This window comes from Melanaphis sacchari, unplaced genomic scaffold, assembly GCF_002803265.2.
Source record: "Melanaphis sacchari strain LSU unplaced genomic scaffold, SCAv2.0 Contig22_pilon_pilon, whole genome shotgun sequence".
Taxonomy (NCBI): domain Eukaryota; kingdom Metazoa; phylum Arthropoda; class Insecta; order Hemiptera; family Aphididae; genus Melanaphis; species Melanaphis sacchari.
In genome coordinates this window covers 1,505,439-1,519,866 of record NW_020271107.1, presented here as the reverse complement: position 1 = coordinate 1,519,866, position 14,428 = coordinate 1,505,439, and the positions used below count along the sequence as shown (strand labels likewise).

Here is a 14,428-nt window from a genome sequence, read left to right as displayed (position 1 = left end):
TCGAGAGTGAGCGCCTAACAGCAAAACAAAACAAAAACTTCACGGCGGCGGCGCGTCCCCTCGCCTTTCGTGGCACCGGAACAATAACATAATCCACAGTGTTGCCAACAAATTAAATGTAAATGTAAACAATGCCAAACACCGATTCCTCGTCAATTTCCCGGGCACATTTAAAACTCAATGTATTAACTATTAGGTTATGTATCGATATTTTTTAGATGCAGCATATCACAAGTTATAATAGGACTATCACAGTTTAAAGTAAACGTTTAAAATATATAACTGTATTACTCTATTAGGTATGTTCAATGTTGTATAAATTTATTTTAAGCCTTGAACCGTTAGGCATATTTATTATTTGCCCAAATACAAACATACTATGTAGATCAACTATGTTATTTGATTAATTGCTTTTTTTATATTAATTTGTGTAGTGAAAGAATCCAGCCTCCAAAATATGTGATAATGGTTGTTTAATAGTTGACTTAAACTTATGTTTATTTATGATACTTTTACGGAGTAAATTTATTATGTGCTTCTATTGAACAATTTATTACAATCCATTAAATTATTGAAAATGATTCGATTAAACGTTTCTCTAATACGTGATGAAAACGTTCTTAACAATTTATTTGAGAAAAATATTTATACAGTGAACGACTTCCTTCAAAAAAAAACTTCCAATTTACAAAGCATTTGCAAATTACAATGCAAGGTAATGGTAATCTAAGTAAATAAAAGTTGTTAGAATCTATCATTGTAATTTGTATTATTATTTAATATGTGTTATATGAACTATGTAGGCTATAATTATTGATTTGTGCTGATATATTTGTATACTTAATTTTAAATTTTACACGTCAAATTATCAATAACTTGAATATAAAATAATGCTCAAACTAGTATGCATAAACAATTTTGAAAAGCTATCATTATTTAAATTGTTACAAATATGCTTATTGAATTTAGAAACAAACTTCATTTCATACTCAGAAGTTCTCAATAGACATTAACTAGTTAAAATATTTAAGATAGTTTCTTATTTTTTTTAGAGATTCACTTAATGATGGGTAAAATTTGTAGAATATTTAACATGTTGCATAATTTAATATTCTTATATCGTTCCTACTTCAGCTTTAATGGTGCCAATGTTGGTATTTTATATTTTATTTTTTTTTTTTTCAGGAAATAACAAAACTAAAAGATTGTATGACAGTTAAGTGTTCATCTCCACTTGTGAATGGATACGAGCTTTATTTAAATAGAACTGTATCAAGTTTTATTCAGACTGGAATCATAAAGTAAATAAAAAATGTTATAAATATATTGCAAAAAAATAAGTAATTTTTTTGTTTAGACTAGATAATATACTTGATGGAGGATTATTTGCCGGTAACATTTATGAACTATGTGGCCCATCTGCTTGTGGAAAGACTCAAATATGTTTTAGCATTCTATTAAATTTAATAATATCTACAAAAAAAGATATAGTGTACATAGATACTAAAAATAAATTTTCAGTGAACAGAATTAAACAAATGTTAAAAAACAAATGTAAGACAAATAATGAAGTATGTATGTTCAAATAACATTTAGAAATTATTTTTTTTAATTTGTTTTTAATTTTTTACAGATCAAAGATATATTAAACAAAATTCATGTATACTCAATTTTAAACATATACAATTTAATAACTTGCTTGCATTGTCTCAAAGAAAAATCGGAACCTATAATAATAATTGACTCTCTACCAGCACTTTACCTATCATTTATAGGATTTGATAAGAATGATGGTATATTAATAATGTTTCAACTTGTTCTAACAGACTTTGATGTTTTTATTGATTTTTTAGGTTTAAGTTATATAAATCATATATGTTCAGTTTTAAAGTATTTATGCAATAAAAATGCAACAATTATGGTAACAAATTTAGCTGTTAAAAATTGTGATTTTACTAATAATTTCAAGCCTGCTATTGGAAAATATTGGTTTCATATACCCAACACAAGATTAATGATTACACCAATAATAAACCAACAACACCAACAACAGATATGTATAAATATTACAAAAAGTGTATACATACCCTTAAATGAAAAATTGATATTAAACATTGATGATTTTGGAGTTTCATAAATATATTTCATGTTTATAAAACAAATCAAAGAAAATATAAATTATGTCAGCATTTTAATATTAAATACAATAAACTTAATAAATGCAAGGATTTTGATTTCAACATTATATTATAGTCAATAACAAAAAAAAGTTGATTACAATTTAAAATAAACTTAACATCATTTAATAATAATTCATAGTAATATAAAAAAAAAAAATTATAATTCTTTTATAACTTATATAATTAAATCTATTCAGGTACGTACAGATTCAGAACAAGTGTCTTGCGCAAGGCAAGGACAAAACTTAATTCTTTTTGTGACATTTTCTTTGTTTGATGAAAACGTATTACTTGTCTTTAAGCTATTTGAAAATTCAGCAATGAGATTACCAACTTTCTCCTTCATAAGAATATCTTTTTCAAACCAAATGTGTTTCAATATTTTATCAAAATCAAACCTCATATTGTAATCAACTATTAACAACTGCTTGATAATATCTTGTGCAACATTTGAAGTGTTAAAGCATTTAAGTTTAGATAAATTATATACTCCTTTAATAATCTTTTCTTCAATATGATCACCAACAAAAGGTTTATAACCACTTAAACTGTTCAAATAAAGATATTTTATTACATTCATATTTTATGTGTATTAAAACAATTATTTACCATTCGTACAAAATAACACCAAAACTCCATGCATCTACTTTATTAGTGTATTTAATACATGATTGAGTTACGATTCTTCTATTTGAAAATACTTCTGGAGCAAGGTATGCTAATGAACCACAAAATGTTTTCAAATGTGTATTTTCAGTTACTTTCTTAGATAGACCAAAATCAGCCAATTTCACAACACTTAGAGGAGACTTATTGGAGAGTAGAATGTTTCCTGGCTAAAATTTAAGAATAAATTATGAAATTATCAGTTGTAATAATAATTTTTTTTAACATTAATTGTAATCAAAAAACTAACTATTAAAATTTACCTTAAGGTCTCTGTGAGCAATTGATCTATTATGTAAGTACTGAACAGCCCGAGCAACTTGATACAAAATTATTTTGGATTCAAATTCTTTTAAGCGTTTTGTACTTTCTATTAGTTGCTTTAAAGTTCCTCCAGGCATGTATTCCAAAGTAATATAAATCGCATCAGTAGTATCAATAAAATTTTCCATGTTAACAATATTTGGCTAAATATAAAAGTTATGACAATAAAAACAGATAGGAATAAATAATAATTAAACAAAATTGTTTACAATTACATGAGATAAGCTTGATAAAATATCTGGTTCCCTTAACACAATACAATTCTCTCGATTCACTTTTTTCAATGCAAAGCATTTTGAAGTTTTCTAAAAACAAAATAATAATAATTTATTAACCATAACCCATAACTGATCTGTCATACCACAATTTACATTTTATTTTTACATATTAATTTGACATAAAACGAGTTTATTTGATTTGATAAAAAATAAATACATAGTAATCTATATATTTATAACAAAAAAAAAAAATGTATAAATACATATTTATATAAAATTTTATAGTTCTTATTTCTAATTAACTACTTATTGTTCTATAGTAAATACTGAGTACCATTTTTTTTTTTTTTTTTTACAAAATGTTAAAAAAAAATTGTTATTTGATATTGGGCCTTTTAGAAAGATTTTTTAGAAATTTTTTAGAAAAGCTCATGGTTTTGATTAAATGTACTTTCAAAAAATTAATAAATGTATCTCCCTTTTTATTTTGAGCCAGTAGAGCTTAAAATATCTTCATAGGACCTAAGCAAATCTTAAATCTATAATATTTAAGAAAAACACTTGTTTTAAAGAACAAAATACCTAATTAGTTAACTAAAAATAGATTGAAAAACATTTATTAGATTATATAAAATCTAAATAAAAAGTTACAATAAGCAAATAAAACAAAAATAAATATACACGTCTTGAAATCTTGAGGAGAGTAACTACTCAGAAGTAACAATCAAGAAACAAAAAATTTGTTAGACTATTTCATATACAAATATTATGAGTTTATTTTTATGTTATATTTTTTCATATTAATTTAATTAAACGAAATTCCGACACTAGCATTTCTTAAGTATTCTTGGTGAGTTCTCAAGAACGTTTACTGAATTAAATGCAAGAAGTGAAATCTGGTGGTTCATAAAGAACAGAATCCATTATAAGACAATATAACGACTTTGTCCACAGCCTGTAGCCCAAGATTGGAGAGTAGTGAATGGATTGATAGTTAGAAGAGAACTTAGTGATAACACAAAATGATATCGATAGAAATATTTACATTTTATAAATATTGGATTTTTACCTCCCCCATAATTGGATAACATAGATCCAAATAAATTTCAGGAGGGTTTTGTAGATCAACAATTTATTATTCAGATTATATTCAGAATGTTTACCAAGAAGTGAATACACAGACTTTTGTCTAGAGTTTAGTAAGATATTTTTGTTTCATATGTTCGGCCCAAGTTAGACATGAAGGAAAAATCAGACTTAAGTACTTGAGTCTAAAGTAACTGATAATATAATTTTATTTGTCAGAAAGAGAGGCACTAACTTTATCTAAAAGTAAAGATGAAATACAAAGATTTATCATTATTTATTTTAATTTTCCATTAAGAACACCATGCTTCTATGTTGTTGAGATGACTTTATAAGCATTCTTTGCCAATAAAAAAGTTATCATTAGAATTAGACATTATTTTGTAGTCGTAAATTCAGCATTGATGAATGAGGTAATATTGGTTAATCAGTCTCATCTATGTTATAAAGAATGGAAGAAAATATAGCACCTTGAGATCCTCCGACTAGGATGGGTTCTAGGTCAAAGAACTCAAAATCTACTTTTTTTACAAAGTGAGAATTTGAAAAATAAGATATAGGAAATGGAGAGAAGTTTTTTTGATTTAAATAAAAGTCCTATTTGCCAAACCTAGTCAAAAATATGGGTAACTTCAAGTCGATTTGCTAAGCAGTATATGTATAATTTGTTTTCACAAAAATAGGCAATAACATCAGTTAACCGATGAATTTGGTGAATGGAGTGATTATTACAAAAGTCAAATTAAGTATGAGGGATTTTCATCATTAATGATCTTTAATAAGCAACTGATTATCACATAGTTTAAAAGATTAAATATTTGATTTAAATTATTTAAAATGTTAAAATTATTTAAATTAAACATGATTTTTAGTATCAAAATGTAAACAAAATGAATAATCACCATAAAATGTTAAAAAAAAAAAATTGAAACATAAAAATACACGAATTAAATATTAATATAAAAAATATATACTATAAACAGTTATTCAAAATGGTTTGATATTTCAAATATCCATACACATAATTTTGTTAATATTCTAAATAATAAATTATGAACGTTATTCATGTTGATATTTTATACATATCAAGGCTAGGGATCTCAGATTTTTTTTTTTAAATACGAGATATTTTTAATCATACCTATACTTGAAAGTTGTAATTTATATTGGTGTTAATTTTGGAAAGGAATGAGGGGAATTATGTTAGCAATTAAAATATAACAAAATTAAAAAATTAATTTTTGTTATACAAATTCTTTGTAAACATTTATTAGCTAAAATGACATATTTTGACCTTCTGTAACATTTCATTTTCATCACAGTTACTAAATATACTATAAAATAAAGTTAAACACAATCATAATTAAATAATAGTTATTAATTATCACTTGATTTAGATATTATGGTTTATCAATAATTTAAAATTTAAATACTTAAATAATATGAAAACATTTTATTTTTAAAATAATGAACGTACGAGATGGATTACCCAAAATACAAGATAAAAGTGTTATTTTAAAACTTATGTCGGGACACTTCATTCAAGTACAGGATAATACCGTAAAATATGAGATGTATGGGATCCCTAATCAAGGCTCTAAGATAAAATGTTAACATTTAATTTAATAATAGTTCTTTTAATTTGACAAAACTTACTTTTTCAAAAGCTAATCTGACTTCACCAAAAGTTCCTCTACCCAATACACCAAAAACAGCAAATTTTTCCATAACCTTTTGTGGACAATTTAAATAATCTGAACGTTTATCAGTAAATGTATACACTAAAAAAATTAATATAAAATTCTTAGTTATTAATTTGTTATATTAAATGCTTATTAAAAATTTACCATAATTAGTTTTAGAAACAATGGAAATTTTGTCATTATTTGATAAAATCCAACGATTGTCTTTTCCTATTTTTTCGCCATTTAAAAATGTACCATTTGCACTTGAGTCTGTAATAAACACTACATGATCTAAAGTCCCAATCTTTTCACGATTTATAGTGAAATGAATCTTGCTGATATGATTCATTACTTTTAAACTAAAGCATTGTTTTGTAAATTGAAAGTCAACATCATTAGTTTGACGACCAGCATTGTAGTTATCCTTCACTAGGTCTAAAGTAAATAAAAAATTGAAAATTTATTTTTGATGTATAATACAGCATAATATAATGTAACAACAATAATACTTTAATAATATGTAAAATAAGTTTTACACACAAACCTTCAATTTTTAAATATTCATTCTCTGGATATAAGCGCCCCCACGCATTTGTATTCTCTGGTACAGATATTTGATCCTGAGTGTACAGTGAATCTTGGCTATTTATCAGTGGAGTCAGCACTTCTAAGTCACCCATAATTGATCCTTCAAAATAACATCAAAAGTCATAAAGTCATTTAATGAATAAATAAAATAACAGGTATCTATTTAGATCAATTTTATCCTACTATAAAATATTCATATTCATTTTCTATTAATTGACTAAAAAATAAGTTCACATTGTTTTATAAAAAATTAACAATGAAATGCATTTACAAAATAAAAACAAAGATTTGGAAAAATAAAATAAAATTGAACTATAAAAGACATAAGAGAAAACTTAATTATAAATATAAGTTTAGTTAATACTTTTAATAATTTACAGAATTTGATTTAACAATTACCTATGTTTTCATTAAGGGTATAATAGTAGGGTACCTTTCTATGGTACGTATGTCGTATAACAATAACAGATTATACAAGTTAAAAAACAACTATCGAAACTACACAGTGACTGCTTGCATAGGAAAAGATTAAATATCGCATAGACGAATTGCTAATTAGAACTCTTAATTTCGAAGATGATGCTACGGTAGCAAGGCGGACTCACGGATGTGTAACAATGATTACACCAATTTAAAATATTTAAATCAAAAATCACTATGGGTTATACGCTATTATGTACCAACCAGCATAAAGCGTTTCGTTAGAAAGTCACGTTAAATATTGTGTTTTTAATTTTTATCAACTACAGTCGTTGGTATCCATAAAATCAGAAATCTATAAATACTGAACTTGTTTTATTAGAATCGCAAAATATGGATATAGAAATTGATTTAATTATAAACTATGGTACTAATTTATTTATACCAAACATATTATTATTATTTATAAATATAATCTATACAAACTACGGTCAATTAAAATTGAAACTAAAACTAAATCGTAACACCGAATACGAACTATAATATTTATAATATTATCCAATATTGAACAATTACCAATATTTAACGATTTAACATTTACATTAATAATAAACAATTTTGGTTTTCAAAGTACAACAAAATAGAATGAATAATTAAATTTATTGTTTGTTTAAATGACGTTGTTTTTAAATATATTATATGTATACTATAATTAGAAATTGTAATTAATGTCTTCTTAAATATATAGGCTACTGTAAAACGTACCGTATCAATAATCAAAATATTTATCTTTAGTTTTTAGAAGATCTATAATTATAAAATTTCAAATCCATATCATAAACGGCGATGCAGTATTTTTGTCAAATTACTATGAAGTCAAAGACGTGCACCTGAAGCTGAACCACCTGTACGACTGGTAGTATCACCAGAGCGTCGACATAAACCTGCCCGGCAATCACTTCATTATCAGTTAATTTGCCGTTTGGCCAATGAACAAGATTCTGGGTACAAACATTCTAGTGGAGAATCCACCTCAAGGTAAATTTATCACCGCACATGTGATACACTGCTATATACACTGTATGTCTGTATACCCCTGTAGTTACTACTTAGTACTTACGATACATCGATACATCCTTGATAATTGATTTGTTCTTCCAATAATTTATATAATTTTTGTTTTGAATTAAATCTACAATTACTTTTACATGTATCTACGTCTTACTACCAGGAATTAATGATAAATTCCTGATCAATACCGTGCCTACTATGTAGGTATGTGTAGTGTACTATTGAATATTATATTTGATGGTATATTTTGGGTTTTACAACTTTTTAATTTATATTGATTCCAATATTCCATAGACAAAATGATTAATAAATAGGTAATTCTTATAACTTTATGCCATACAAAAATAGTGTGTCAGTAAATTACAACTATCAAGTATAAAACGACAAATATGAAATAGGTTAAATTATTATTAGCACAGAATATAACGTTATTAATGAATAAAAATTACGTTTATACAGTTATACTGTAGTCTGTAGTTGTAAATAATAAATATCAAATAATTATTTACTTATGAACTTAAATTGTACGCTTTCTTTGTTCTCAAAAACTGGTCCATAATTCGTAAAATGTATATTTAGTAAATACGAAATGTACAAATAATAAAAATTCACAATAATAAATTTATTACTTCGACTTTCGAGTTGTTTTTGAAAATTGTTCAAACTATTCCGTTATGAACTCGTAACAGTCGTAACTCATTAATCATCAATTAAGTACTAGTATTTAATTCATAACTTATTATAATTTTTAGATGAGAAATAAACTTATTAACTTATAATTCCATATTATATTAACATAGTTGAGTTTGAGTACAAGTATTACTTTGTATACTTCAGAAAAAATTACAAGATATTACTGATTACTTTGAGTTTCAACGAATTATGACTTATGACACCATTAAATAATAATAGTATAAACAAATAAACAATAGTTGTAGGGCATTAACTTCAAGTTACAATAATTCATATCTTTAAATTGCAATTATTTGCAATGCACTAATTTTATTATTCCAATAACATGGAAAACCCTACTTTGAGTTCTTCATCGGGTACCTATTAAAATTCTCATTAATTTTATTAATAATCCTATTCCTCATAAAATGATAACTTCTATATGTACCATATTCGTGCATAAAGTATATAATATTACTACATATTATTTCTCTGTATTTAGTTGAATTTTGATAATTTATTTTTTCCCCTTATTAAAACTAAAGTTATTATAACATCGGTTAGACAGGAAAAACATTGTAAAGCTCATATTTCTACATTTTTAAGCCTGATTCTTGTATAGATGATAATTTATTATTAATTAGTAATTACTAAGAAACGATGGTTAATGAATATATTAAATGGTAGATTGACGGACACTGACTATTGTTTTAATCAAATACTTAAATTTTAAATTTGATATTTTTCATACAACTGCAAACAAATAGGTACTTAACATAACATAAAGGTGGTAGGTGCTAAGGTACGTACAATTTTATTTTAATAACAATAATTATTGTTATGCTTATGTCTATTATTGATATTATATAGCTGTAGCTTATGTGTTAAATTGCTCCAATCTCAGAAATTACTGGACTGATTGACGATTCCAATAAAAATTATACCAATAAATTCCTTGAAACTTGTTTTTATCTTTATTTTTCAATCCCTATAAAAGGTCTCAGTGGTCTCACACATGCATTTTCTTAGAACTTACAAAAATAGAATATTATGTACATATTCATCAATTATTACCTGGTATAGGTACTGAAGAAGCTCTACTTAACAATTAACAACTCGATTTATTTATAATGAATTAGATATTTTTTTTTTATTTTTTTTTTTTTTTAAACATAAGACTTTCCTAGCCTAACTGCTTAAGGCTATCTAAATCTAGGGATATTGGAAGTTTACATAATTTTTAACATTATAACATGATAATTAAAATATTTTAAGTACTAAGAATAATTATTACAGTTGGTAATAAAAGTACATAGTAAGGTGATTACAATAATATTCTAATATTTATATATTTACAATAGTATAACTATAACTTATAATTAGCTGAAGTCGTAGAGTGATCTGGAAGAAGCGCATGTGAAGAGTGAAGATTTGAATGTTGGGAGGTGACTTAGTGTAGGAGGTCGTGGGGACGACCACGAATTAGGTATTAATTATAAAGTAATTGCTGTGTTCCTGGACTTAATCAAGGCTTTTGGTACTATTAAGTGTTAACCACAACATTCTATTATAAATGTCTACAAACTTTGGTATTGACAAACTTAGTCTTAATAGGTTTAGCTGTTTTAGGAGCTATTTAAGAAAATAGTAATTAAAAACAAATGGTCAGGATCAATGACATAACTATTCACAAATTAGCAAGGTATAGACTTCAGTCGAATATGAAATTCCTCAAGAGAGTGTATTATATAGATCCTATTTTATTTATATTATAGTGAATTAATCATTTATTGGTTAATTGTCTGTTAAAAAAAAACTGTTAAATTGCTATAATTTTGAAATTCACTATTGCTTGGTAAGTACATTCATTCATTAAAAATTCGACCGATTTCAACACTATTTTTTATTTACAAATAAGTAGCCATAAAAGGGATATTTTTGAATTTCTTCTTTGTAAATTATAGCAAATTATATAATATATTCCAATAAAATAAGTGCAAAAGTGCACTAAAATATTCGTACTATATTTTGAATTAGAACTATCGTCATTAATTTTCAATTAATTAACATGCTAAATTGCTAACATGATGTATGAAAGTGAATTTTAATAATTAATAATAATTGTATTAAACATATAAACGTACCTATATTAAATATTAGGTCAGTGACGTACCTAGGCCTCCGACAGGGGGAAGGGGCGAAATATATTTTCACCCATTCTTAAAATAGAAAATTTCATAATGTACACATATTGTCATAATAATATTATATAATATAAAGTGACGTAGCCAGGATTTTTCGAAGGGGGATTTTTAAAATTTTATTGTACAATATTTAAAGTCAAAAAATATTTTAATTACATTACAATTTACACCAACCGTAGTCTTCTTGTTTTGGTCGTTAATTTATTTAGGACATCATCAGGGTCTATCGTTATATCACTGTGTATATTTATCATAGCAAAACCATTCAACCTATTTTCACACGTAGTATTTCGTAAATATGTTTTCAATCTTTTTAACGTTGAATATTCACCTTGGTTTCAAGATTTGGCCGATAAAAATCCTTGCCGGCGACGTCATATCTAATATATAAAAATCTTGTGTCACAAAGTTTGTTACCAAACTCCTCCAAAACGGCTGGACCGATTTTCATGAAATCTTTTGTGTGTATTAAGTAGGTCCCAACGAGTGATGTAAACTATTTTCCATACCCCTAGGTGTAAAGGGTGGCTCACCACAAATATTTATAATAACTGTTGGATAACGGCGATGGAAAATAAAAAAAAATAATAAACAAAGTAATATACAATAGTTGTTGCCAGGGAACTATAAATTGTATATTTATGTAGAGTACGTTTCCATATTTTTTCATAATATTAAACAACCGCGTATTTGTCGTATTTAACGAATTCATCAGAAATGACTGGACCGTAGAATGGGTCGGTCTAACACAATAAGCTTTCTCTATCATTTATAAGAAAGGTTAATAATCACATATGTGAACTTTAATTGTATCGATTTGTGTATTTTGTACAATGCAAGCAAACGCAAGGGGTCTGATTTGGCCCGCCGAACGACCAAAAGTACAATCATGCGAGATAGAAGAGCACAACCGAATAATGAAAATGTACGTATGAACGTGGTGCGATTGTGTGAGGCACAAGCTGAACAAAATAAAAAAAGACGATTAGAAGCGCGTCAATTCGTAGTTGACACACGCAGAGCAAATGACCGACAATGCCAACAAGTACATAGAGCATTTACATCCAATTCATTCCTTCGTCTAGTATTCGAATATTGGCCTGATATTAAATATTACGCTCATTCGAAAGTAGTGATTGGTGCTATGGACAAGGAATGTCCGCATTGTAATGCGCTTAAGTTCAAACATGAGCCAGCCGGTACGTGTTGCGTGTCAGGAAAAGTGCAACTACCGGAAATGAAACACCACCTGAACCATTGAACGGTTTACTTATCGGTACGGATCCAGATTCTAACCTGTTTCTGAAGTCAATTCGAACATTCAATTCATGTTTCCAAATGACATCGTTCGGAGCAACAGAAATAGTTAAAAATAATGCTGCAAATGATCAACAATTTAATTCAACATTCAAAATCAAAGGCCAAGTTTATCACAGAGTGGGCTCATTGCTACCAATGCCAAACGAACCACATACATTTTTACAAATTTACTTTATGGGCGGTGAAGATATTTGGTGTTTTGTTATTTTTATGGGCCGTCATCATTCACAGTGCTCCATTCATCTCAGTCACGACAACATTCCCTCTCACTTACAATAATTTAATTATTTTTTATTTGAATACCAAAATATTCATTAGATATAATTTATATGGCAAAACAACGTTTACCGGGTCAGCTTGTAAAATTTAAAATAAACTAAAAATTACACTACCATTTTCAGTACAGTATGCTGTATGGTACCAACTAAAAATTACAAGAAAAACAATTTTCGTAGAATAGTATTTTAAATAAAAAATAAAAATTATGATATTTATGTCTTCTTGATGAATGGATTAATTTGCTTAGTTATTACCATAAACCAGTCCTTAAACTTTATACCTAGTATATTTTTATTCCAAATAGATAACTGTTTTCTGGTTCAGATAACAATAGAACAATGATATTATACTGATACTAGTACATAGAGATTAGAGACCATAGAGTAATATATAGTACTATACTTTAGTTATTAGTTACTAATTTTACTATAGTACTCAATGTTGAATACACTATTTAACACTATTATTTTATTCTGTGATTTAACTATTAAATTTTATAATTATTATTACTTATTAGTTATTTATAATTAATATGAAAATTTAAATTTGTAGGTGCCTACTACCTACAACTATTTATTGGATTTAGTTTAAACATTGTAAGATACTTTAAAATTATTCTCACAGTTTATTAATAAATTAAAATGAATTCATTAGTTGCCGACTATGGAGATGAAACAGACACAGATTCATTGGAAAGCGATCAACATCTAAATGAAAACATTGAGGACTTGAAGTAATTTTTTACATTTTACACAGATTTTGGTGATAGTTTTATGAATCAATCATTATGAAAATTTAATATTTTATTAAGTAAATTTATTTACTTTAAATTTCAATAGAAAATCTGTTTTCTTTATCCAAATTTTATTTCATTGTAAATGTATAAAATTAAAGCGCTATGATTAGTTAAGTGTTTAGTCATCTTAAAACAGTTATTATTATTCTTTATAATCAATTTTTATTTTAGGACTGTTGATGAATATAAATCTGAGAATAAGCTTCCTGCACCGAGATTTAAAGAAACTGGTATAATCAATGAATCTGTCTTTAGAAATCCTTATTTGGAAGCAGAACGAGCTAAAAGTGCAGTATTAGAAAAACATGTCAAAATGGTTCCTGCTAAGGAACATCTTACAAAAGTCAATGGAAAAAATATATGTTGGATGAACAAAAAAGGTCGTTGCCGTTTTGGTAATAAATGTAAATTTGCTCACGATTCAGAATTATTTAATGGGCCAAATATAATCAATGAAGACAAATCAAATAAGGAGAGTTTTAATTTGAATAATAAAAAGAAAAGACCTGGATTATCACAAACTTTAGTACCAGAAAAAAAAATACTTAAAATATTCAAAAAAACAGAAATGTCTAGTGTGCATTCATAAAATATTAACTTTATATTTTATACTGTTTTCTAAATTCTAATACATTATCATTGATGTCAATGATAATTAATAATTTGGTATTAAACATTATGTTTATAATATAAGTACCTTAAAATAAATGTAATTATGAAATTTTAAATTAACAGATTTACCTAGTCATTGTTTTCATATTTTTACTAACTACATTCTGAAATCATTAAAACACTTTATCTTGATTATAATGTGTATGAACTATTAGAAATTTTCTTATTTATTATTTTTTTTTTTTATTCAATTAAAATTTATGTTGTCAGTATAAAGGTAACATATTTTCTAAAACTTAAAAATAAT

At 26.0% G+C, this 14,428-nt stretch overlaps 3 protein-coding genes across 7 annotated transcripts; 2 read left to right on the top strand and 1 right to left on the bottom strand.

Annotated features, from left to right (window-relative positions):
* Positions 1-90: 90 nt before the first annotated feature.
* On the top strand, positions 91-2,137 carry LOC112594322 (DNA repair protein RAD51 homolog 4). Of its 2 annotated transcripts, XM_025339048.1 has the most exons (6): positions 91-299; positions 435-715; positions 1,186-1,301; positions 1,358-1,571; positions 1,634-1,793; positions 1,854-2,137. In XM_025339048.1, the coding sequence occupies exons 2-6, from the start codon at positions 578-580 to the stop codon at positions 2,135-2,137; spliced, it is 912 nt and encodes a 303-aa protein (XP_025194833.1). In that variant the 5' UTR covers positions 91-299; positions 435-577. The 2 variants fall into 2 exon arrangements, with proteins under 2 accessions (XP_025194833.1, XP_025194832.1); XM_025339047.1 differs by lacking the exon at positions 91-299 and having other exon boundaries at positions 306-715.
* Positions 2,138-2,302: 165 nt separating this feature from the next.
* On the bottom strand, positions 2,303-8,309 carry LOC112594451 (serine/threonine-protein kinase Chk2-like). Of its 3 annotated transcripts, none has more exons than XM_025339235.1 (8): positions 8,288-8,309; positions 6,704-6,847; positions 6,322-6,594; positions 6,131-6,255; positions 3,386-3,475; positions 3,110-3,313; positions 2,790-3,016; positions 2,303-2,728 (listed from the first exon to the last, which is right to left on the bottom strand). In XM_025339235.1, the coding sequence occupies exons 1-8, from the start codon at positions 8,292-8,294 to the stop codon at positions 2,374-2,376; spliced, it is 1,425 nt and encodes a 474-aa protein (XP_025195020.1). In that variant the 5' UTR covers positions 8,295-8,309; the 3' UTR covers positions 2,303-2,373. The 3 variants fall into 3 exon arrangements, with proteins under 3 accessions (XP_025195020.1, XP_025195021.1, XP_025195022.1); XM_025339236.1 differs by lacking the exon at positions 8,288-8,309 and adding an exon at positions 7,933-8,020 and having other exon boundaries at positions 3,380-3,475; XM_025339237.1 differs by lacking the exon at positions 8,288-8,309 and adding an exon at positions 7,147-7,517 and having other exon boundaries at positions 3,380-3,475.
* On the top strand, positions 8,068-14,109 carry LOC112594452. Of its 2 annotated transcripts, XM_025339239.1 has the most exons (3): positions 8,068-8,205; positions 13,368-13,446; positions 13,681-14,109. In XM_025339239.1, the coding sequence occupies exons 1-3, from the start codon at positions 8,157-8,159 to the stop codon at positions 14,096-14,098; spliced, it is 546 nt and encodes a 181-aa protein (XP_025195024.1). In that variant the 5' UTR covers positions 8,068-8,156; the 3' UTR covers positions 14,099-14,109. The 2 variants fall into 2 exon arrangements, with proteins under 2 accessions (XP_025195024.1, XP_025195025.1); XM_025339240.1 differs by lacking the exon at positions 8,068-8,205 and having other exon boundaries at positions 13,182-13,446.
* Positions 14,110-14,428: the final 319 nt, after the last annotated feature.